The 23,884-nt window shown below is 48.2% G+C and overlaps 1 protein-coding gene across 3 annotated transcripts in view; it reads right to left on the bottom strand.

The window, feature by feature from the left end:
• RPRD2 (regulation of nuclear pre-mRNA domain containing 2) overlaps positions 1–9,439 on the bottom strand; it is a 196,737-nt gene extending 187,298 nt beyond the window's left edge. For all 3 annotated transcript variants that reach the window (XM_078771718.1, XM_068107064.2, XM_068107063.2), the window contains exon 1: positions 9,263–9,439. In XM_078771718.1, the coding sequence (XP_078627844.1) occupies positions 9,263–9,413 (151 nt within the window). In that variant the 5' untranslated portion in view covers positions 9,414–9,439. The remainder of the gene's footprint in view (positions 1–9,262) is intronic.
• Positions 9,440–23,884: the final 14,445 nt, after the last annotated feature.

A 23,884-nucleotide genomic window follows, 5' to 3' on the forward strand; every position in this document is an offset into this window, starting at 1 on the left:
TTTGGTCATGTGTTGAGGAAGTGGTACGGATTTTGTGAATTTATGTGAATTACTATTCAGGTCATTGCTTATTAATGTTTATTCTATTAAAGGTTGTTGTGGTTAAATGGTTAGAGGCGCTCTGGATAACAGGAGACCGGAAACGGGATGGTGAACCGGAAGAAAAGAAGAGGACAAGGTCCGGGAAAAGCGGCCATCTTCTTTTCATCGCCCAGCTCCGACGCGAGTGGTGTCGATATTGAGCAGCGTGGGGAACGCTGCGGTTGAAAGCCCGTCTGGCGAGAGGAGTTACCTGTGCGGGGTAATTACCGGTTACACGTCAAGTTGCCGTGGGTTCGTGCACGGAACCAAGCGTCCGGCACAGTTCGCCTCCACGTCTACAAGGACGCGTACGGGTCGCACCTTGGGCCTCGCGCGCTTTGCCCGCTTTGCTTGGCAAGGAGGTGTGCGCTGTAGCAGCTGTTCCCGGTACGCGACGTGCACGTTTGGGAGCACGTCAGCCAGGGGTTCGTTCAACCGCCCGTGTGCGGAGACGTCGACCTTCACCTTGGTCTGGAGGGGCCCAGAGACATTGTGAGGGACAGTGACCATTGAGGGGTCGTGAGTGGGGAAAGGGGGGAAATATACGAGATGGCCATCTTAGTAATATTGGTGATTGATTGTTGATGGTTGTTGATTGATTGGGGAATATATTATCGAGTAATCCGGATCCTTGGTGTGGGGTTTCTTATTGACTTGAATTATTGTGTCTTTCATATTGATTGCGCTACGAAAGCGTATAAATCAGAGATCTTTCTGGCGGAGTCCTCCCACGGTCCGGGGGTCACCAAGACCAGGTAGTTACCGGGAGGACCACGTAACAGGAAGGATGAAAGTGACTGGTTGAGAAGAGTGATGGAAATGAATGTTGAAGGAAGTAGAGGACGGGGAAGACCGAGAAAGACTTGGCTAAAGATGGTCGAAGAAGAAATGCGGGCAAGGGGGTTAACAAGGGGAGATGCAGAAAATAGGACAAAATGGAGAAGATTGTCATGGGGACCACAAGGCTAACCCCCGCTCTTGCAGGGAAAATGGCCTTAAAATGCCTGTTGTTGTTTGTTGTATGTTAAAGCTGCATACAGAGAAACAATCCCTTATATAAAGGGAGGGACTAGTTGTGCTTCCCTTCATAACACCAATAACAACAGCATAAAATGAATGTTATTACAAAACAATATTGTCGGGTTGCTGGTGATTAAAATCCTCCAAGGAAACGGATTTCCGAACAGGCTTTAACTCTGAGGCATTCAGAAATAATAGAGCCAAGAATACGCGTGGGGGGAGAGACCGAAGAGCGCTTAACTTCACAGATCCCACCGACACTCCATCAACCTGCAATGATTATTTCAACCGACACGTTTAAAATGTACAAGAAAATGTCGGCTTTATTAAGAAATTGCCAGTCACAAAGAAAATGCACGATCAATAAACTACAATTCCTAAATGGAGCGCACCCAAACAGACCCAAACACAGGCAAAGGACAAAATAACTGAAAAGAAATGTGTTATTTAGTCGGGAACTTAGCTCAAATCGGCTGGTGTATCTCGTCAGGAATCGTCAAAGATCGTCGGAGGCCTTGGCAGGAAACACACGTACGTTGGCGCGAAGCGCGTGGACGGGAAAAACCAGGCCCCCATGCACAGTTCGCTCTTCAAGCCATGCTTATTTCGTCGTCCACACGCGGGAAACCGCAGCTCTCAGTCCGCGGCTCTTTCTCCTCACGACCACCAGCGAGATCTCGGAACACGGCCGTTCACGATGAATCCTCTTTGCGCAAGAGAGCAAAATGCGACCGTTCGCTATGGAATCCAGAATCAGAAGCAACGAGAAGGGCGTCGATGTTGAGAGCCAAAATGCGACCGTTCGCTAACAAAGTCCAGAACGAGAAGAAAAATGTCCACTGTTCCAAGTCTTTTGTACGCGCGGCTCTGACGTCATCAGTGTCTGCTTCACCAATCCCATGGTCCCTTCTTACCAGTCCCCTGTGCCAATCAAATCCCTGTCCAATCACTGCTCTTTGGGCATGTTTCCACGGAGCTTTTGTGCCTCTGTACTCACCAAATCGGTGTTATCGACGGTAATGCTTCATGCCTGGTTTCCGGTTGGTTTTTAATTAGTGTGTTTAATAGGCGATTTCTGGCTCGGTGTCGAGTGCGGTGTCATAAGGAATAGAGGAATAAATTACAGAGGCAATTACAAACAGGGGATTAATTACCCAAAATCCCTCGCTAATCAGTAAGACCCACCCCTCTGATGGGGGCGAAGATACAAGCTTACCCGACATCCAACAAACAACAGGCATTTTAAGGCCATTTCCCCTGCTGGAGCGGAGGTTAGCCTTGCCGGCTCCATGACAATCTTCTCGTTTGGCCCTATTTTCTGCATCTCCCCTTGTTAACCCCCTTGCCCGCATTTCTGCGTCCACCACCTTCAGCCAAATCTTTCTCGGTCTTCCCTGTCCTCTACTTCCTTCTACATTCATTTCCATCACTCTTCTCAACCAGTCACTTTCATCCTTCCTCAACACATGACCAAACCATCTCAACCTGTTGCTCTTCACAGCATCCATCACAGGCTCTATTCCCATCATCTTTCGCAATTAATCATTTGTCTTCCTCTCTCTCAACGATACTCCGCACATCCACCAAACCATTTGCATTTCCACCCTTCGTTGCTGCTCTACGTTTCTTACCCGACATCCTGTCCACACAAATTTCCTACTTATGATACATCGAGGTTTCTTCTTCTTCTTCACGACAGTCAGAGCACACTCATCTATAAACTCTACCTGGACCAAAGTATCCCTACCCCCTACAAACATAAATCTTGTCACCAATAACAATAGCATAATATGAATGTTATTACAAAACAATATTAATACTAAAAATATCCCCCCTCCCCAAGGGCTGTTTCCTCCTTGAACAAAGGCCGTGTCATGTTAAGGTGTATAAATAAATTATCATGGCGTTGCGTGGAAGGCCCCTACCAGAAGTAAACATATTATAAACCACAAACGCGTGCAATTACCTTTGGAAACAGTCGCTACAGCTGCTTAACAGTAACACTAAACTGAAAGGTAGGAAACCAAGGGTGTGTTCAGTCACAGGTCACATGTCATATTATAATGTTATGTTAAGGTGTATAAATAGCTTGTAGTGCCTTTCTTACAAGGTCACAATCCCTCCTCCCAAAGGTGTGTTAATTCCCCCCTTGGACAAACGCCGTGTATGTCGCTTAGCATGTTGTTTTTTGAAGGCCGTTTCAAATAACAACTCTTAGAATTGAGCTTGGTAGAGCGCATACCTCTACCAGGTTGAACAGTTTATGTTTTGGATCCCACTGATTGGCCGGATCTGGATTTGGGCCTGAACCAAAATCTAATCAGCTTGTTATCGTCACCGAACCAACTCGTCCACCTAGTTTAGCCATAACATTTTTAAATATCATGTTATATAATCGCTTTTCGCCCGATCTCTCAATGGTGAAGAATCACTTGAAAATTAAATTATTCTCGTATCCAAATCCACATTCAGATCTTCACCAAAATGGAATCAATTCGTCCTAGTCACACACCCAACCTCTCCACCAAGTTTTGCCCAAATCCGTCCATAACTTTTTTTAGATATCCTGCTATGTATTGTTTTTGGCCCCATCTCCCAATGGTGAAGAATCACTTTAAAATTTCTAGTCGCCGGATAGGGATCTTCAGCAAAATCTAATCATTTCGTCCTTGTCACATACACTACATATCTGCCAAATTTCGTCCGAATCCATCCACAACTTTTTGGGATATCTTGTTCATAGACATACAAACAGGGGTGAAAACAACCTCCATCTAACTTTGGTGGTGCACAGCCAAAGCTACACTGGAGTGGTTAAGGAGAGGAAACCCCACGTCAGGGAGGAGGAGGAGAGGAACCTCCACATTAAGGTCTGCAGGTAGGTTGGGGAGGAAAACCTCCAGGTAGGTTGGGGAGGAAAACCTCCAGGTAGGTTGGGGAGGGAAACCTCCAGGTAGGTTGGGGAGGGAAACCTCCAGGTAGGTTGGGGAGGGAAACCTCCAGGTAGGTTGGGGAGGGAAACCTCCAGGTAGGTTGGGGAGGGAAACCTCCAGGTAGGTTGGGGAGGGAAACCTCCAGGTAGGTTGGGGAGGGAAACCTCCAGGTAGGTTGGGGAGGGAAACCTCCAGGTAGGTTGGGGAGGGAAACCTCCAGGTAGGTTGGGGAGGGAAACCTCCAGGTAGGTTGGGGAGGAAAACCTCCAGGTAGGTTGGGGAGGAAAACCTCCAGGTAGGTTGGGGAGGAAAACCTCCAGGTAGGTTGTGGAGGAAAACCTCCAGGTAGGTTGTGGAGGAAAACCTCCAGGTAGGTTGTGGAGGAAAACCTCCAGGTAGGTTGGGGAGGAAAACCTCCAGGTAGGTTGGGGAGGAAAACCTCCAGGTAGGTTGGGGAGGAAAACCTCCAGGTAGGTTGGGGAGGAAAACCTCCAGGTAGGTTGGGGAGGAAAACCTCCAGGTAGGTTGTGGAGGAAAACCTCCAGGTAGGTTGTGGAGGAAAACCTCCAGGTAGGTTGTGGAGGAAAACCTCCAGGTAGGTTGGGGAGGAAAACCTCCAGGTAGGTTGGGGAGGAAAACCTCCAGGTAGGTTGGGGAGGAAAACCTCCAGGTAGGTTGGGGAGGAAAACCTCCAGGTAGGTTGGGGAGGAAAACCTCCAGGTAGGTTGGGGAGGAAAACCTCCAGGTAGGTTGGGGAGGAAAACCTCCAGGTAGGTTGGGGAGGAAAAACCTCCAGGTAGGTTGGGGAGGAAAAACCTCCAGGTAGGTTGGGGAGGAAAAACCTCCAGGTAGGTTGGGGAGGAAAAACCTCCAGGTAGGTTGGGGAGGAAAACCTCCAGGTAGGTTGGGGAGGAAAACCTCCAGGTAGGTTGGGGAGGAAAACCTCCAGGTAGGTTGGGGAGGAAAACCTGCAGGTCGGTTGGGGAGGAAAACCTCCAGGTAGGTTGGGGAGGAAAACCTCCAGGTAGGTTGGGGAGGAAAACCTCCAGGTAGGTTGGGGAGGAAAACCTCCAGGTAGGTTGGGGAGGAAAACCTCCAGGTAGGTTGGGGAGGTAAACCTCCAGGTAGGTTGGGGAGGAAAACCTCCAGGTAGGTTGGGGAGGAAAACCTCCAGGTAGGTTGGGGAGGAAAACCTCCAGGTAGGTTGGGGAGGAAAACCTCCAGGTAGGTTGGGGAGGAAAACCTCCAGGTAGGTTGGGGAGGAAAACCTCCAGGTAGGTTGGGGAGGAAAACCTCCAGGTAGGTTGGGGAGGCAAACCTCCAGGTAGGTTGGGGAGGAAAACCTCCAGGTAGGTTGGGGAGGAAAACCTCCAGGTAGGTTGGGGAGGAAAACCTCCAGGTAGGTTGGGGAAGAAAACCTCCAGATAGGTTGGGGAGGAAAACCTCCAGATAGGTTGGGGAGGAAAGCCTCCAGGTAGGTTGGGGAGGAAAACCTCCAGGTAGGTTGGGGAGGAAAACCTCCAGGTAGGTTGGGGAGGAAAACCTCCAGGTAGGTTGGGGAGGAAAACCTCCAGGTAGGTTGGGGAGGAAAACCTCCAGGTAGGTTGGGGAGGAAAACCTCCAGGTAGGTTGGAGGGGAAAACCTCCAGGTAGGTTGGGGAGGTAAACCTCCAGGTAGGCTGGGGAGGTAAACCTCCATGTAGGCTGGGGAGGTAAACCTCCAGGTAGGTTGGGGAGGTAAACCTCCAGGTAGGTTGGGGAGGTAAACCTCCAGGTAGGTTCGGGAGGTAAACCTCCAGGTAGGTTGGGGAGGTATGCAGACGCAAGACTCTGGTGTGAGGGCATGGCTAGGCAAGCATCAGGTGGGATGGGGGGGGTGGGGGGGGGTTGGCAAGCATCAGATGGGGTGAGAGGGGAGGTGGGTAGGCAAGCATCATGTGGGGTGGGGGTAGGCAAGCATCAGGTGGGGTGGGGCGTAGGCAAGCATCAGGTGTGGGAGGAAGCATCAGGTGGGGTGGGGAAAGCATCAGGTGGAGTGGGGCAAGCATCAGGTGGGGTGGGGCAAGCATCAGGTGGGGTGGGGCAAGCATCAGGTGGGGTGGGGCATGCATCAGGTGGGGTGGGGCAAGCATCAGGTGGTGGGAGGACATCATCAGGTGGTGGGGGGCAAGCATCAGATGGGGTGGGGGGAAAGCATCAGATGGGGTGGGGGGAAAGCATCAGATGGGGTGGGGGGAAAGCATCAGATGGGGTGGGGGGAAAGCATCAGGTGGGGTGGGGGGAGAGCATCAGGTGGGGTGGGGGGAAAGCATCAGGTGGGGTGGGGGGAAAGCATCAGGTGGGGTGGGGGGAAAGCATCAGGTGGGGTGGGGGGAAAGCATCAGGTGGGGTGGGGGGAAAGCATCAGGTGGGGTGGGGGGCAAGTATCAGGTGGGGGGGCAATCATCAGGTGGGGGGCAAGCATCAGGCGGGGGGCAAGCATCAGGCGGGGGGCAAGCATCAGGCGGGGGGCAATCATCAGGTGGGGAGACGAGCACCAGGTGGGGAGACGAGCACCAGGTGGGGAGACGAGCATCAGGTGGGGAGACGAGCACCAGGTGGGGAGACGAGCACCAGGTGGGGAGACGAGCACCAGGTGGGGAGACGAGCACCAGGTGGGGAGACGAGCACCAGGTGGGGAGACGAGCACCAGGTGGGGAGACGAGCACCAGGTGGGGAGACGAGCATCAGGTGGGGAGACGAGCATCAGGTGGGGAGACGAGCATCAGGTGGGGAGACGAGCATCAGGTGGGGAGACGAGCATCAGGTGGGGAGACGAGCATCAGGTGGGGAGACGAGCATCAGGTGGGGAGACGAGCATCAGGTGGGGAGACGAGCATCAGGTGGGGAGACGAGCATCAGGTGGGGAGACGAGCATCAGGTGGGGAGACGAGCATCAGGTGGGGAGACGAGCATCAGGTGGGGAGACGAGCATCAGGTGGGGAGACGAGCATCAGGTGGGGAGACGAGCATCAGGTGGGGAGACGAGCATCAGGTGGGGAGACGAGCATCAGGTGGGGAGACGAGCATCGGGTGGGGAGACGAGCATCGGGTGGGGAGACAAGCATCGGGTGGGGAGACAAGCATCGGGTGGGGAGACAAGCATCGGGTGGGGAGACAAGCATCGGGTGGGGAGACAAGCATCGGGTGGGGAGACAAGCATCGGGTGGGGAGACAAGCATCGGGTGGGGAGACAAGCATCGGGTGGGGAGACAAGCATCGGGTGGGGAGACAAGCATCGGGTGGGGAGACAAGCATCGGGTGGGGAGACAAGCATCGGGTGGGGAGACAAGCATCGGGTGGGGAGACAAGCATCGGGTGGGGAGACAAGCATCGGGTGGGGAGACAAGCATCGGGTGGGGAGACAAGCATCGGGTGGGGAGACAAGCATCGGGTGGGGAGACAAGCATCGGGTGGGGAGACAAGCATCGGGTGGGGAGACAAGCATCGGGTGGGGAGACAAGCATCGGGTGGGGAGAGAAGCATCGGGTGGGGAGACAAGCATCGGGTGGGGAGGCAAGCATCGGGTGGGGCGGGGGGCAAGCATCGGGTGGGGCGGGGGGCAAGCATCGGGTGGGGCGGGGGGCAAGCATCGGGTGGGGCGGGGGGCAAGCATCGGGTGGGGCGGGGGGCAAGCATCGGGTGGGGCGGGGGGCAAGCATCGGGTGGGGCGGGGGGCAAGCATCGGGTGGGGCGGGGGGCAAGCATCGGGTGGGGCGGGGGGCAAGCATCGGGTGGGGCGGGGGGCAAGCATCGGGTGGGGCGGGGGGCAAGCATCGGGTGGGGCGGGGGGCAAGCATCGGGTGGGGCGGGGGGCAAGCATCGGGTGGGGCGGGGGGGCAAGCATCGGGTGGGGCGGGGGGCAAGCATCGGGTGGGGCGGGGGGCAAGCATCGGGTGGGGCGGGGGGCAAGCATCGGGTGGGGCGGGGGGCAGGCATCGGGTGGGGCGAGGGGCAGGCATCGGGTGGGGCGGGGGGCAAGCATCGGGTGGGGCGGGGGGCAAGCATCGGGTGGGGCGGGGGGCAAGCATCGGGTGGGGCGGGGGGCAAGCATCGGGTGGGGCGGGGGGCAAGCATCGGGTGGGGCGGGGGGCAAGCATCGGGTGGGGCGGGGGGCAAGCATCGGGTGGGGCGGGGGGCAAGCATCGGGTGGGGCGGGGGGCAAGCATCGGGTGGGGCGGGGGGCAAGCATCGGGTGGGGCGGGGGGCAAGCATCGGGTGGGGCGGGGGGCAAGCATCGGGTGGGGCGGGGGGCAAGCATCGGGTGGGGCGGGGGGCAAGCATCGGGTGGGGCGGGGGGCAAGCATCGGGTGGGGCGGGGGGCAAGCATCGGGTGGGGCGAGGGGCAAGCATCGGGTGGGGCGGGGGGCAAGCATCGGGTGGGGTGGGGGGCAGGCATCGGGTGGGGCGAGGGGCAGGCATCGGGTGGGGTGGGGGGCAAGCATCGGGTGGGGTGGGGGGCAAGCATCGGGTGGGGTGGGGGGCAAGCATCGGGTGGGGTGGGGGGCAAGCATCGGGTGGGGTGGGGGGCAAGCATCGGGTGGGGTGGGGGGCAAGCATCGGGTGGGGTGGGGGGCAAACATCGGGTGGGGTGGGGGGCAAACATCGGGTGGGGTGGGGGGCAAACATCGGGTGGGGTGGGGGGCAAACATCGGGTGGGGTGGGGGGCAAACATCGGGTGGGGTGGGGGGCAAACATCGGGTGGGGTGGGGGGCAAACATCGGGTGGGGTGGGGGGCAAACATCGGGTGGGGTGGGGGGCAAGTATCAGATGGGGGGGGATAGGCAAGCATCAGGTGGGGGCACAGCGGAAAGAGAGGAGAAGACCTCAGGGTGAGTGGAAAGGAAGTGGTGAGGACAATGCTCTGGAAATTGGGAAAGGGATGCAACCAAAGACAAGAGGGGAGGGCTCACGTAATTTCGGGAGGGGGCAGCTTTAGCGAAGGTGCGCTGTGAACACCTGGCGCGCTGCTGCACAGGTTGACAAGTGACGTCAGTGTTCAAGAAAGAGGTCTTGAGAATACATCAAGACGCAAGTAATAAGGGAAACTAATTTTACTTTCATTGCTTTTAAGAGGACACGTTCAAAACAAAATGAATGCGAGGAAAAAGTAAACACGAAGGAAAAGTCTAAAGCTAGGCCTACATAACATACAATAAAGTGCAAACAATCAATTCGATGATGCTTACATTTCCTCACGCACTTGATCCAACGTTCAACGATTCGTGAGCTCCTTTGCTTATGCTCAATAATCCAGGCGGACAAGCCTTGAATGCTGTCCATGGTATTCGTAAGAGATTGAAGACGCCGATCGAAAGCCTCACTAAAACCGCTCGCCATGTTTCCCCTTGCTCTTCTTGCGGAGAATCTTCTTCCTCGACTCATTCTGAATGGCGCTTGTGTAATCCTTCAGTTTGCTTTTTCCTTTTCACGACTATATTTCAGTCTACTACTGTATGTAAGGTCACATTATTTGGATATCTTTGTTTCCATCGCAATTTCCCACCTTTGCGATCATATGTAATTTATATAATAATGATAATAATAATCTGTAAAATAATTATTAATCGTTCCGAAATATCTCGTCAATTTATCTTTCTTCAAAATAAATATCAAGTAGCTTTTCGCTGAAGGAAATTCTCAGGAGAATCTTGTAAAGCAGGTGATGGTGTCGGTTGTTATTGGTGTTTTACGTTATTGTGCTTGTGGTGTATATTTGCCTTGGTGGTGGCAGCGCCGGCGTTGTTGTTTCTGTCACATTCAGAATGTTTTTAAAATCTGTTTATTGGTGAAAAAATAGTTAAACAAGACGACGGAAATACAGGAATACATATAGAAGCAGACGATGGTTCATCCTATGGATTCTTCCGTTCTTTGCGAAATGTATACTTTTTAAAGGAAATGACGTCATCAAAATGCAACGAACGCCCATTGCCACCGCACTCACTTTGTGGAGCCCTCGCCAAGTCGCTTAAGCACTCCATTAAAACGGTTGCTTAGGAACGGCTGGCTTGTGCAAGTGATAGGCAGCTGATTGGTGATGGACCACACATTTGTAAACTTCGAAAATAAAATTGTTCATCCGACATTTTGTGTGAATTATTTTTTAATTTTTATTCTTCTTCCTATCATAGCCACGATTGGTACTTGAGGCACTTGAAGGGTTTATAATTCGCATGTAAGTCTTTCAAAAAGACCTATGGATCCAGGTGAATTTATTTTTTCCAATTACTGTTTAATATGAATAAATAAATTAATTGTGTCCCTCACACGGAACTTCGACGCAGGACACCATTTGACCAATCAGAGCCTGCGCTATTATTAACAACTTATAGTGAATTGTCCGTACGACTGTATATACACTACATGACCAAATGTATGTAGACACCCGAACATCGCACATCTCATTCCAAAATCATGGGCATTAATATGGAGGTGGTCTCCCCCTTTGCTGCTATAACAGCCTCCAATCTTCTGGGAAGGCTTTCCATGAGATGTTCGAACATTGCTGCGGGGATTTGACGCCATTCAGCCACAAGAGCATTAGTGAGGTCAGGCACTGATGTTGGGCGATTAGGCCTGGCTCGCAGTCGGCGTTCCAATTCATCCAAAAGGTGGTCGATGAGGTTGAGGCCAGGGCTCTGTGCAGGCCAGTCAAGTTCTTCCATACCGATCTCGACAAACCATTTCTGTATGGACCTAAATTTGTGCACGGGGGCATTGTCATGCTGAAACGGGAAAGGGCCTTCCCCAAACTGTTGCCACAACGTTGGAAGCACACAATCATCTAGAATGGCATTGTATACTGTAGCGTCAAGATTTCCCTTCACTGGAACTAAGGGGCCAATCCTGAACCATGAAAAACAGCCCCAAACCATTATTCCTCCTCCACCAAACTTTACAGTTGGCACTATGCATTCGGGCAGGTAGCGTTCTCCTGGCATCTGCCAAACCCAGATTCGTCCATCAGACTGCCAGATGGTGAAGCGTGATTCATCACTCCAGAGAGGCGTTTCCACTGCTCCAAAGTCCAATGGCGGCGAGCTTTACACCACTCCAGCCGACACTTGGCATTGCGCATGGTGATCTTAGGCTTGTGTGCGGCTGCTCGGCCATGGAAACCCATTTCATGAAGCTTACGATGAACAGTTGTTGTGCTGATGTTGCTTCCAGAGGCAGATTGGAACTCAGTAGCGAGTGTTGCTACAGCGGACAGACTAATTTTTACGCTCGACACGCTTCAGCACTTGGCGGTCCCATTCTGTGAGCTTGTGTGGCCTGCTACTTTGCAGCTGAGCTGTTGTTGCTCCAAGACGTTTCCACTTCACAATAACAGCACATACAGTTTACCAGGGCAGCTCCAGCAGGGCAGAAATTTGATGAACTGACTTGTTGGAAAGTTGGCATCCTATGACGGTGTCACGTTGAATGTCACTGAGCTCTTCAGTACGGCCCATTCTACTGCCAATGTTTGTCTATGGAGATTGCATGGCTGTGTGCTTGATTATATATACCTGTCAGCAATAGGTGTGGCTGAAACAGCCGAATCCACGAATTAGAAAGGTGTATGTCGACATACTTTTGGTCATGTAGTGTATATGTACTAGCAAGGTACCCGTGCATGAAGCCAAAAGCAAACTAACAATGTGGAAACGGCATATGGGAAACGATAAACCAATGAATTCCACATTCCTGTGCCACCTTCAGTCAACGTCAGGCATTGACAGCGGGTTCGTGAAAGACATGAGCAAAAAACGTACCCGTCTGAATGGTTCTCTCCCCAGTCAATGGCGAATCTGCATGTGGCGAATCCGCGAATGTCACGGTAAGAAAGTAGAAACCCTCAATATAGTCAGGTTCACTATGTAATTTCGTTGGAATTTTTGGGGGATTTGGAAAACTATATATTTTTGGAAACTATATTGTATAGTCAGTCAGAAAACCAATGTTGCTATTTGCACAGACTCCTGTATGGCGGCCATCTTGGATTTTCAAAATTGCCGCCATAGAACTAATTTTTCTCAATATCTCAGCTTCTAAACAACATAAAGCTTTGATTCTAACGGCTAAACATACATTTTCAAGGGCCCCGAATCCAATGGTAACAAGTTCGATAAGCTAGACATGACCATAGAGCTCCTATGTGGCGGCCATCTTGGATTTTTCAAACTGGCTGGCGTAAACTTGATGTAACTCACCTTCTAAAGAGCACAGAGCTTTGATTCATCATTGAGTAAAGTCATCATCATCCTCATCATCGCTTTCGTTCATCACATCTTGAGAGTCCTCATCATTTTGGCACTGGATGTCACACTGACAAAGGTCTGTACAAGCCAAGTTGTTTGTTCTGCAGGAACATCTAGATGAGGAACAGTCTGTTTTGCACTGACATCTAACCATTTGAATGATGGCCTTGGGGGCTGGAGGCTCCTCAGTTGTGGTTGGTTTCACTTGTCCATCCGTGTCTTTGTAAAAGCCGTTTTGCAGGGGATTCAGCTGAGGATCCTGTTGAGCAATGCTTGCCTGACCCCACACTCTGGCTTGGATATGGACTCTAAGGATGTGCTGCTTGAGAGCTCCAAGAGTAGAAGGAAGCCTGTCACTTTCTGCCATGTGTTTGCAAAAGAGATACCATCGTAGTTCGGGGATGCTGTCGATGTGGATGCCATTTGGAGAGTAAGCAGCGCATACAAAGTTAGCTAGTGTGGACAACATGTCCTCCGTCACTTCAGTTGCATCTGAAAGCATTCGCACGGTGTCTATGACATCTTCACTTGCTTTGAGGTAGACATGCAGCCAGGTTGCTTTGCCTATTCGAGAGAACCTCCCAGTGTTGTCTGCCCCTGTGAAAGCATGAAAGGCTGGCAACACCTTTGCTCTTTCGACCCCTAGAGCTGTCCACAGTAGCTCTATTTGAAGTATTCCAGAGGCCATGGAAATGGATGTATTCCTCAGCAGTAGGTCATAGTTTGCTATGACTAGTACCAGGACATCTGTGTCGGGAGAGAAGAACACCAACTGCGCATCATGTGGGTTTCGCTGGGATGCCAGCACGGCCTGGTGGATGAACAGGGTGTCAACTTCTTCATAGTTGTTGTCCTCGAAGAGCAGGTCACTGTTGCTCCTAGTACGCCCTGAAGCAGACGTGATGATCAACTTGGATGAGTGACTGTTGTATTCTAGAGTTTTCGCTGCCAGATAGTCAGTCAGATCAGCCTTTGTTTTGTCATGAGAAAGGAATCTGCTCATTGGGATGTGTTTGATGTTGGTGTCATCTCTGACTTGATACTGTACTGAAGCCTTTCCTTGCCTTCTTTTAGCCCTGGTAGCACTCTTCAGAAAATCGTTTTTGTACGTGTCAAAGACCAGTATGATCTCATCACAATCTTTTGTTAGAGACATGAGTCTGTCATTGAAGCATTCACCCAGATCGTTGACTTTCACTACAGTGGCTGGTTTCTTTGTCAGCTTATGCACAAGTACCATCCCATCCACCAGTGCAATCTTCCGACTTGTAGGTTTACTAGATGTGGATGCCATAGTTCTTGTGTCCATTGGATCTTCTTGTAGAACACTTGCAGCTGGTGTCTGCTGCTGATCTTCGGGGTGAATTTCTGCTCTTGCTAACTTGTCGAGGAGATGAATTAACTTCGACTTGTCAGTGCATGGAAGAATTGTCCCATCTGGAGTGAACAGTGCTCTTGGTGTCACAGTGAACTCGTAATTTCCGATGGCATATTTCTGGTTGACGTCTCTGTTTGACTTGGCAAGGACCATGAGCCTTCCGTACAGTTCCTTAGTCTCCTTCAGATCCACAGTCCTGTCTCTGAGTTTCACTGTGGTTCTCTTGTTCCCAGACGTGAACATCTTGTTGTTCTCCTTCTTGACTGGTGCCCAGAGGCTAACATCTCCATTGATATGCTCCGACACATAGTCTTCATACAACTTCTGACCAGTGACATCAATGTTCAAGATCTGTGGTACATACTCCTCTGGGATGTAAGCATTCGTTATCACATTGTGCAGCTTGTCACCTTCAGTGTCAAATGGATTCCCGTGACTCAGTATCGCAGCCTTGATCTTGTTGATTGCTTCATGCTCCCTCTTGACTGCACTTGGACCAAGGTCATGATGTTCTGTGACCTTGTCACCTTCCAGGCCAAACTGACTCTTGAAGTCTTTTGACAGGGGTGATTATTCTGGTGTAACCATGAAGAATCTCTGTCTAGCATTGGCATTGTTAGAGATGAATTTAGAAGCTCTATTTAGAAGATGAGATCCTGAGAAACATCAATTTTACGGCGGCCAGTTTGAAAAATCCAAGATGGCTGCCACATAGGAGCTCTATGGTCATGTCTAGCTTATCGAACTTGTTACCATTGGATTCGGGGCCCTTGAAAATGTATGTTTAGCCATTAGAATCAAAGCTTTATTTTGTTTAGAAGCTGAGATATTGAGAAACATCAATTTTACGGTGGCCAGTTTGAAAAATCCAAGATGGCCGCCACATAGGAGCTCTATGGTCATGTCTAGCTTATCGAACTTGTTACCATTGGATTCGGGGCCCTTGAAATAGTATGTTTAGCCGTTAGAATCAAAGCTCTATGTTATTTAGAAGCTGAGATATTGAGAAAAATTAGTTCTACGGCAGCAATTTTGAAAATCCAAGATGGCCGCCATACAGGAGTCTGTGCAAATAGCAACATTGGTTTTCTGACTGACTATACAATATAGTTTCCAAAAATATATAGTTTTCCAAATCCCCCAAAAAATCCAACGAAACTTTAAATCTGAACATACTGAACCTGACTAATATTTATCTTCAATATCTGTATTTCCATTCCAAACAGCATCATTCCAATCATATATTAATACGATAATAAAATAAATAAATATTTTTTCATAAATCGGGTATTATACTGTGTTAAATCACGATTATATTGACATGTATCAAACCAGCCCATTGTCGTCATCTGTTCACTTCTGGATTTGGGGCAGGTTCGTATCAAGTCAATTTCATGTATCTTTCACTGAGGAGAGGCTTCCATCTGGCCACTCTGCCCTAAAGCCCAGATCGGTGGAGTATTGCAGTGATGGTTGTCCTTCTGGAGGTTTCTCCCATCTCCACACAGGATCTCTGGAGCTCAGCCAGAGTGACCATCGGGTTCTTGGTCACCTCTATTACCAAGGCCCTTCTCCCCCGATTGCTCAGTTTGGCCAGGCGGCCAGCTCTAGGAAGAGTCCTGGTTGTTCCAAACTTCTTCCATTTAAGAATTATGGAGGCCACTGTGCTCTTGGGAACCTGCAATGCAGCAGAATTTTTTTTTGTAGGGTTCGCCAGGTCTGTGCCTCGACACAATGCTGTCTCTGAGCTCTGCAGACAGTTCCTTCGACCTCATGGCTTCGTTTTTGCTCTGATATGCATTGTCAGCTGTGAGACCTTATATAGACAGGTGTGTGCCTTTCCAAATCATGTCCAATCAATTTAATTTACCACAGGTGGACTCCCATCATTGTGTCATAGCAAAGGGTCTGAATACTTATGTAAATGTGATATTTCAGTTTATTATTTTTCATAAATTTGCAAAACTTTCTAAAAGCCTGTTTTCTCTTTGTCATTATGGGGTATTGAGTGTAGATTGATGAGAGAAAAAAATGAATTTCAACGATTTCAGCATAAGGCTGCAACATAACAAAGTGTGAAAAAAGTGAAGGGATAGTGAAGTGAAGTTTGAAAAAAGTGAAGTTTGAATACTTTCTGAATGCACTGTATATATATATATATATATATATATATATATATATATATATATATATATATATATATATATATATATATATATATATATATATATACAGTGGAACCTTGACTTACGAGTTTAATTCGTTCCGTGACCGAGCTCGTAACTCAAATTGCTCGTATCTCAAATCAAATTTCCCCATTGAAATGCATTGAAATGCTATTAATCCGTTCCAGCCCGCCAAAAACCACACCAATTTTTTTTTAAATATACAGTATATATAAAAATATCTCGCGCTTTATATTTCACCTGTATGCAGCATACAAGTTGGCAGGATGGCCTGGACTGGAGGTACGCACACTTGACTCTAAAGTCTAAACTGTCCAGCCTGGGTTTGAATCCCGACCCAGCTATAACCTGTCATGGGTGAATCACAGGCAGGGTGATTCATCAATGTGTGTACCGCTAAACTGGGCGCCCCGTTTGCGTCCCATTAGTTGTTGGATGTTAAGGATCTCACCGTGTTTTCCACAAAGAGAAGGCGAGTTATCGCCGGCATTCTGAACAAGTTGTGGCCTGGCATGCTCTTCTCCTCTGCCGTTATATACGTCCTCCTCGACACCTCGCTCATGTTTTTCGACGATTGCGTGTTTTATATCCAAGCACATCATCCTCTTCTTCTTCTCAGCACTGCACTTGCCACTCACTTTCTTAGGCCCCATGGTTAAAACTAAGAAATTTTCCGAAATAACCAAAATGCGAAAAAAAAAATGCAGCGCTGTACGACAGAGATACGTACTGTACTTGCACGGCAAGATAACCACGTGACCAGAACCCACCTGGCGGCGTGAACTCGAAATAACCAAAATGCGAAAAAAAAAAATGCAGCGCTATACGACAGAGATACGTACTGTACTTGCACGGCAAGATAACCACGTGACCAGAACCCACCTGGCGGCGTGAACTCGAAATAACCAAAATGCGAAAACAAAAATGCAGCGCTATACGACAGAGATACGTACTGTACGTGCACGGCAAGATAACCACGTGACCAGAACCCACCTGGCGGCGTGAACTCGAAATAACCAAAATGCGAAAAAAAAAATGCAGCGCTATATGACAGAGATACGTACTGTACGTGCACGGCAAGATAACCACGTGACCAGAACCCACCTGGCGGCGTGAACTCGAAATAACCAAAATGCGAAGAAAAAAAATGCAGCGCTATACGACAGAGATACGTACTGTACGTGCACGGCAAGATAACCACGTGACCAGAACCCACCTGGCGGCGTGAACTCGAAATAACCAAAATGCGAAAAAAAAAATGCAGCGATATACGACAGAGATACGTACTGTACGTGCACGGCAAGATAACCACGTGACCGGAACCCACCTGGCGGCGTAAACTCAAAATAACCGAAATGCGAAAACTAAAATGCAGCGCTATACGACAGAGATACTGTACTTGAACGGCAAGATAACCACGTGACCGGGTGGCGAAAGCTCGTAACTCGGATCTCGGCTCGCATCTCAAAGCAATAAACCGCCGGAGCGACGGCTCGTATCTCGAAAAACTCGTAAGTTGGGGCACTCGTAAGTCAAGGTTCCACTGTATATATATACGGATTCGTCACTTCCGTTGTTGTGGTTTTCATCCACTGTAAACATTTTTGATTCCATGTACTATTATTGTTGTCATTTAAGGGAGATAGAGGTTACTGTTTCCAGAAGGTAAAAAAGTTAATATTTAAAAGAAACAGGAAACCGAATCGGGAACCGGCCGACGACGAAGAGGAAGAGGAGGAAAAGAAGGCGGAGCGAGTGAGTTCGACAAGAAAGCCAAGCTGCTTTGAGGTCTGAGCGAACGTTGACGAACGAGAGTCACGAGTGAACTTTGGGTTTCCCAGGAAAGGGATTCCTGCGACAGAGTTGTTATCGCTGTGACAGATCAACCTGCGTGACAGGTTTTGCGGTGGATTCTGAAGAGAATCATTGTCATCATCATCGTGCTGTTACGCCAAGAGACCGGGCCGTCGGCCATTTTGACTCACGCAGGACTGGCGCTTCGCTCAAAGTTTCATCTCGCTTCAACCATTTTCACCACATTCAGACGTTAATCTGGTGTGTGTGTGTGTGTGTGTGTGCAACGTGGCATTTGAAGGTTAATTTGCGGTTCCCCTACTGTGAGCCGTGGAGTGTCCATACCTGAGGGTGTGATTTCCCAGTCGCCTGGAGGGCGCCTTAGGATTTCCCAGTCGCCTTGAGGGCACCTTTGCGCAGCTTTGGCCGCGTGACTGTGACTGTCATCCGAACGGGATTCTGGTCTCGATTGGACATCGTTCTGACGATCGCTGGAGCGGATCGACTTGGGCTTGAAGCCGGAATCAACTTTGGCTTGAAGCCGGGATTAGAGACATTGGGAATCTTCTTCTTTTCGCTCACTTGGAGCACAGTGAGTTATATTGTACGAACCTGATGGTACCATCATAGGAAATATATATTGGTTGTACAATTGATTACTATTGTTGTTGTACTGTTATTCTTGTGTGATCTTAATACAATATTTGTTGGTTGGTAACAATTGGTGTGGCTTCACCATTGATCTTTGACATACAGAATAACACATTTTTCTGCCGTGACTCCTCTCGGGGCTCGGAGGTACACCGTGACCAGGGGGATTGAGGAGGAGTCCATAACAGAAATTGGGGGCTCGTCTGGGATCGAATAGAAATTGGGGGCTCGTAGAAGTAGAAATTGGGGGCTCGTCCAAAATTGGCCCAAATTGAAATTGGGGGCTCATCTTTGCTGACAAAATTCCCAAATTTCGTCCAGGATTGAATAATTCCCTAACATCCTCGTCCGGGATAGATTTCCCCAACATTCGCCCGGGATTGAATTCCCTAACATTCCCAAAATTCCCAAATTTGGAATTTTTCTAACATTCCCAAATTTTTCAAAAAAAAAAAATTGAATTTTTTTGTGTGAAGGTTAACAGGTGTTAACTAATAGTCACCATGGTGTTTGATGCAGAAAAGTTTGCGGCGTCCCCTAATGAGGCACAGTTCCAAGCGTTAAAAAGATCAGAACTCTTTATATTGGCCAAACATTTTAACTTGGAGGTCCGAGCTCATATGAAGAAAGCAGAGATAGAGACATTGGTGGTAGGATCTCTGGTGGGATAAGGAACATGGAAAGAGGTAGCCTTGGATTGGTTACCCGAGGAAAAAGAAAATGTGGAGCTCCGGAAAATGGAGATGCAACTGCAGAGCCAGGAAAGGTTAAAAGAGTTGGAATGGAAAGCCGAGGAAAGAAGAGCAGAGGAAAGGAGAGCTGAAAGGGAACTCGAGGAAAGAAGAGTAGAACAGGAATGAGAACTCGAGGAGAGAAGAACAGAGGAAAGGAGAGCTGAAGAAGAGAGAAGAGCAGGGGAAAGAGCAGAGGAAAGGAGAGCCGAAAGGAAGTTAAAGGAACGTGACATGGAGTATCAGAAGGAACTTAAACTCAAGGAGCTGGAATGAATGGGAGAACGGAGAGAAGTAGTATCCATGCCGGCTCGTTCGACAACTCGTCAGAACACTTGGGATGTTGGTAGGCATGTGAAGCTAGTTCCACCCTTCAATGAAAAGGAGGTAGCTAAGTTTTTTTTACACTTTGAGAAAGTGGCTCAAATGCTAAAATGGCCTGTGGGGTCCTGGACTATGTTAGTGCAAAGTGTTTTGGTGGGTAAAGCTCAAGATATCTATTCGGCTTTACCGATTGACCAATGTGCAGTTCATGAGATGGTGAAGAAAACCATTTTCAAAGCCTATGAATTGGTCCCTGAAGCTCACCGGCAAAAAATCAGGAATACCAGGAAGAGGGAGAGTGAGACCCATGTGGAGTTTGCCAGAATGAAGGAAACCATGTTTGATCGGTGGTGTGACTCGAAGGGGATTGGGAAAGACTTCAAACTGTTGCGACAATTTATCTTGGTGGAGGAATTCAAACAGTGTGTCCACGCGGACATTAAAGTACATCTGGATGAAAAGAAAGTACCAGAGTTGTATGAAGCAGCAACCATGGCAGATGACTATGCCTTGACACACAGGTTCCACAAACCTAACTTCCCACCTAGAGTTAGCCAGGGGAGTTATGGTAAATCAGGTGCGGAGAACAAATATTCATGGAGGCGGCCTGGAGATGACTATGAGGACAAATCTGATACCGCGACATTTAGGGATCAGAAGACTACAGTTCCAAGACAGACTTATATTCCGGGGGGCCCGAGGCAGACCACGAGTTTTTCCTCCGGGCCTCCTTGCGCTTTTTGCAAGAAACCTGGGCATTTGATGTCCCAATGTTATGCCCTGAAAAGGAAAAATCAGGAGCGGAGTCAGACAAGTACAACTCCGAATGCATTGGCCAATGCGAGAAATCGTCCTTGGAGGACAGTGCCTTGTGAACGTTCCCATGCCTAAGTTACGGCATCACAGAACGACCTTGTTCAAGAGGGTTACAAACCTTTTATTTCAGAGGGGTTTGTGTCACTGGATGGAGACTTAATGAACCAGAGACCTGTTAGGGTATTGAGGGACACAGGAGCACATCAATCTTTGATGCTTGAAGGCATTTTGCCATTGTCAGAGAAGACGGCAACTGGTGTTAGTGTTCTTTTACAGGGGGTTCGTGGCTATGTTAAAGCTCCACTTCATGTCATCCATTTGAAGTCTGATTTGGTGTCAGGATGGTCACCGTAGGTTTACAAGCCACTCTTCCTGTAGAGGGAATCTCTTTTGTTATCGGGAATGATTTGGCCGGTGGTCGAGTTTCTGGTAATCCGATGTTTGTTGAAAAGCCTAGTATGGAAAATAACATCGCACAGTTAGAGCAGGAGATTCCGGGTATCTTTCCATCCTGTGCCGCGACTCGTGCTATGTGTAGAAAGTGCTCTGAAGAGAAGGAGAAGGTACTTACGTCACGCTTTGCACAGTGACTTCTTGTCGAGTACCCTGAAACTAAGTGTCAGCACACACAAGTGATGGATGGAGGCAATGTTGGCAAACTCTTTGTAGGTGGACTGAAATTTGACACAAGTAAAGATGTACTGGACTCTATCTTAGGCAAATATGGACCATTCTTGGAAGTGCTGCTGATAAAAGACAGGGAGACGCAAAAGTCGAGAGGGTTTGGCTTTGTCACGTTTGAAAACACAAAGGACGCCAAAGATGCAGAAAAGGATTTGAATGGCAAGGATTTGGATGGTCGGACCATCACAGTAGAGAAGGCAGGCCATGGGTGTCGCGGTGGCTACAGAGGAGGAAAACGTGGAGGTAGTTTCAGGGGTGGCTATGGCTCCCGGGGTGGGAGTAGTAGTTTTGGTGGCGGCCGCAGTCGTGATTACTATGGAGGCTCCCAGCAGCAGCAGCGCAGTTTTGGCAGCTCTCGGCGGGATGACTATTACGGTGGTAGCCGAGATGGGGACCGCTACTCACGTGACTACAGCACTCAACTCTACAACCGTGATTACGATTTTTATGATCAAGAGAAGAGTTGGAAGCACTGATTGCTCACTGCAACCGAGCCAAGATTCCTACACGGATTAACCCGTGAACTCCACGTTCCTAAATTCGTCCATGTAGTGAATACTTCCAGGCCTCACCACCCAACCACCATGAAACCTGGCTCTCAGCTCGGTCTCCTTCAAAAAGTGCTATAGATTTGCTTTGCTTTGGATTCACTGATAACAACCCCTTAACCTTCATTCAAAAAATGAAAAATAAAAACCAGAGGTTGATGAGATGGAGTTTGGCTTTGCAGGAGTTCAACTTGGAAATTGAGCATGTAAAGAGAAGGGACAATGTCGTTGCTGATGCTTTGTCCAGAGTGAACTAACTTTGGTGGAAATTTCTGGAGGTGGTTTGGAAGTTTTGTTGCTTTATTTTGGGAAATATTAATTATCGTTGCTCATGGGAATTGATGATTTGGGTGTGAGTTTTACTTTTGTTTGTTAAAAGAGTTTTTGCCTGCAAAGAAAGTTTTCACGATGTTCAAACTTTCTTTCTTGAGGGGGGGAAGTGTTACGGATTCGTCACTTCTGTTGTTGTGGTTTTCATCCACTGTAAACATTTTTGATTCCATGTACTATTATTGTTGTCGTTTAAGGGAGATAGAGGTTATTGTTTCCAGAAGGTAAATAAGTTAATGTTTAAAAGAAACAGGAAACTGAATCGGGAACCGGACGACGACGAAGAGGAAGAGGAGGAAAAGAAGGCGGAGCGAGTGAGTTTGACAAGAAAGCCGAGCTGCTTTGAGGTCTGAGCGATCGTTGACAAACGAGAGTCACGAATGAACTTTGGCTTTCCCAGGAAAGGGATTCCTGCGACAGAGTTGTTATCGCTGTGACAGATCAACCTGCGTGACAGGTTTTGCGGTGGATTCTGAAGAGAATCATCATCATCATCATCGTGCCATTACGCCATGAGACCGGGCCATCGGCCATTTTGACTCGCGCAGGACTGGCGCTTCGCTCAAAGTTTCATCTCGCTTCAACCATTTTCACCACATGCAGACGTTAATCTGGTGTGTGTGTGTGTGTGTGCAACGTGGCTTTTGAAGGTTAATTTGCGGTTCGCCGACTGTGAGCCTTGGAACGTCCATACCCGAGGGTGTGATTTCCCAGTCGCCTGGAGGGCGCCTTTGGATTTCCCAGTCGCCTTGAGGGCACCTTTGCGCAGCTTTGGCCGCGTGACTGTGACTGTCATCCGAACGGGATTCTGGTCTCGATTGGACATCGTTCTGACGATCGCTGGAGCGGATCGACTTGATCTTGAAGCCGGAACAACTTTGGCTTGACGCCGGGATTAGAGACATTGGGAATCTTCTTCTTTTCGCTCACTTGGAGCACAGTGAGTTATATTGTACGAACCTGATGGATGGTACCATCATAGGAAATATATATTGGTTGTACAATTGATTACTATTGTTGTTGTACTGTTATTCTTGTGTGATCTTAATACAATATTTGGTGGTTGGTAACAATTGGTGTGGCTTCACCATTGATCTTTGACATACAGAATAACACATTTTTCTGCCGTGACTCCTCTTGGGGCTCGGAGGTACACCGTGACCAGGGGGTTTGGGGAGGAGTCCCTAACAATATATATATATATATATATATATATATATATATATATATATGTTAGGGTGGGCTTCAAAAAATCAAAATGCAGATCTTCTACGGGACATGGTCTATTTTTGTTCCATTTGGTGTCAAAGGACACCACACCAAATTTGAATGGAATCCAATAATATGTAGGGGTGCCACATCAGTGATGAATTTTCCCGCATGCAAAAATAGGAATTCCCATTTTTTGGGCTGTATATACACAAAATAAATACATAATTATATATATAGATTAAATATAATATTAAAAATAAATATATAGTAAATATACATTAAATAATAATAATATATATTATATTATACATTATATATACAATTATACGATAGACAATTATACAAATATAGACAAATATAATACATTAAATAATATATTAAAAATAAATATAATATATTAAAATTTAAATATAATAAATAAATATATAGTTATACAATATATATACATTATAATTAAATATACATTAAATTTATACATAAAATATACATTAAATAATAAATATACATAAATACACATTATACATTATATATATAGTTATATACAATATATTATACATACAGTTTTGAGACTTCCTATGATCACTATCTGGGCAATTTTCATGCATGTTTTGTACAGGTTCCCGGGGTCAGGGGTACGCTTTTTTAGTGTGTAATATGTAGGCCTAACTTATTGACTGTGGCTCTTTTGTAGAGAGTGACCCTGTGGAGTAAGAATGAACAGGATTTTACCCACATTCTTGCGTATTTTTCAGATATGGCATGTGCTAGTACCAGTGTTTCATTGAAAACTCGGGCTCAGGATAATGTGTATCTCATTGGGTCCACTTCTGGAGATGCCATCAAAGGTGCCAAGCTCCCGACTGTGCATCAATCTCTTGTCCTGTTTTTCCATCACCTGAAGAAGGAGAATC

The sequence above is a fragment of the Myxine glutinosa genome, chromosome 2 (genome assembly GCF_964187855.1).
Source record: "Myxine glutinosa chromosome 2, kmMyxGlut1.1, whole genome shotgun sequence".
NCBI lineage: Eukaryota > Metazoa > Chordata > Myxini > Myxiniformes > Myxinidae > Myxine > Myxine glutinosa.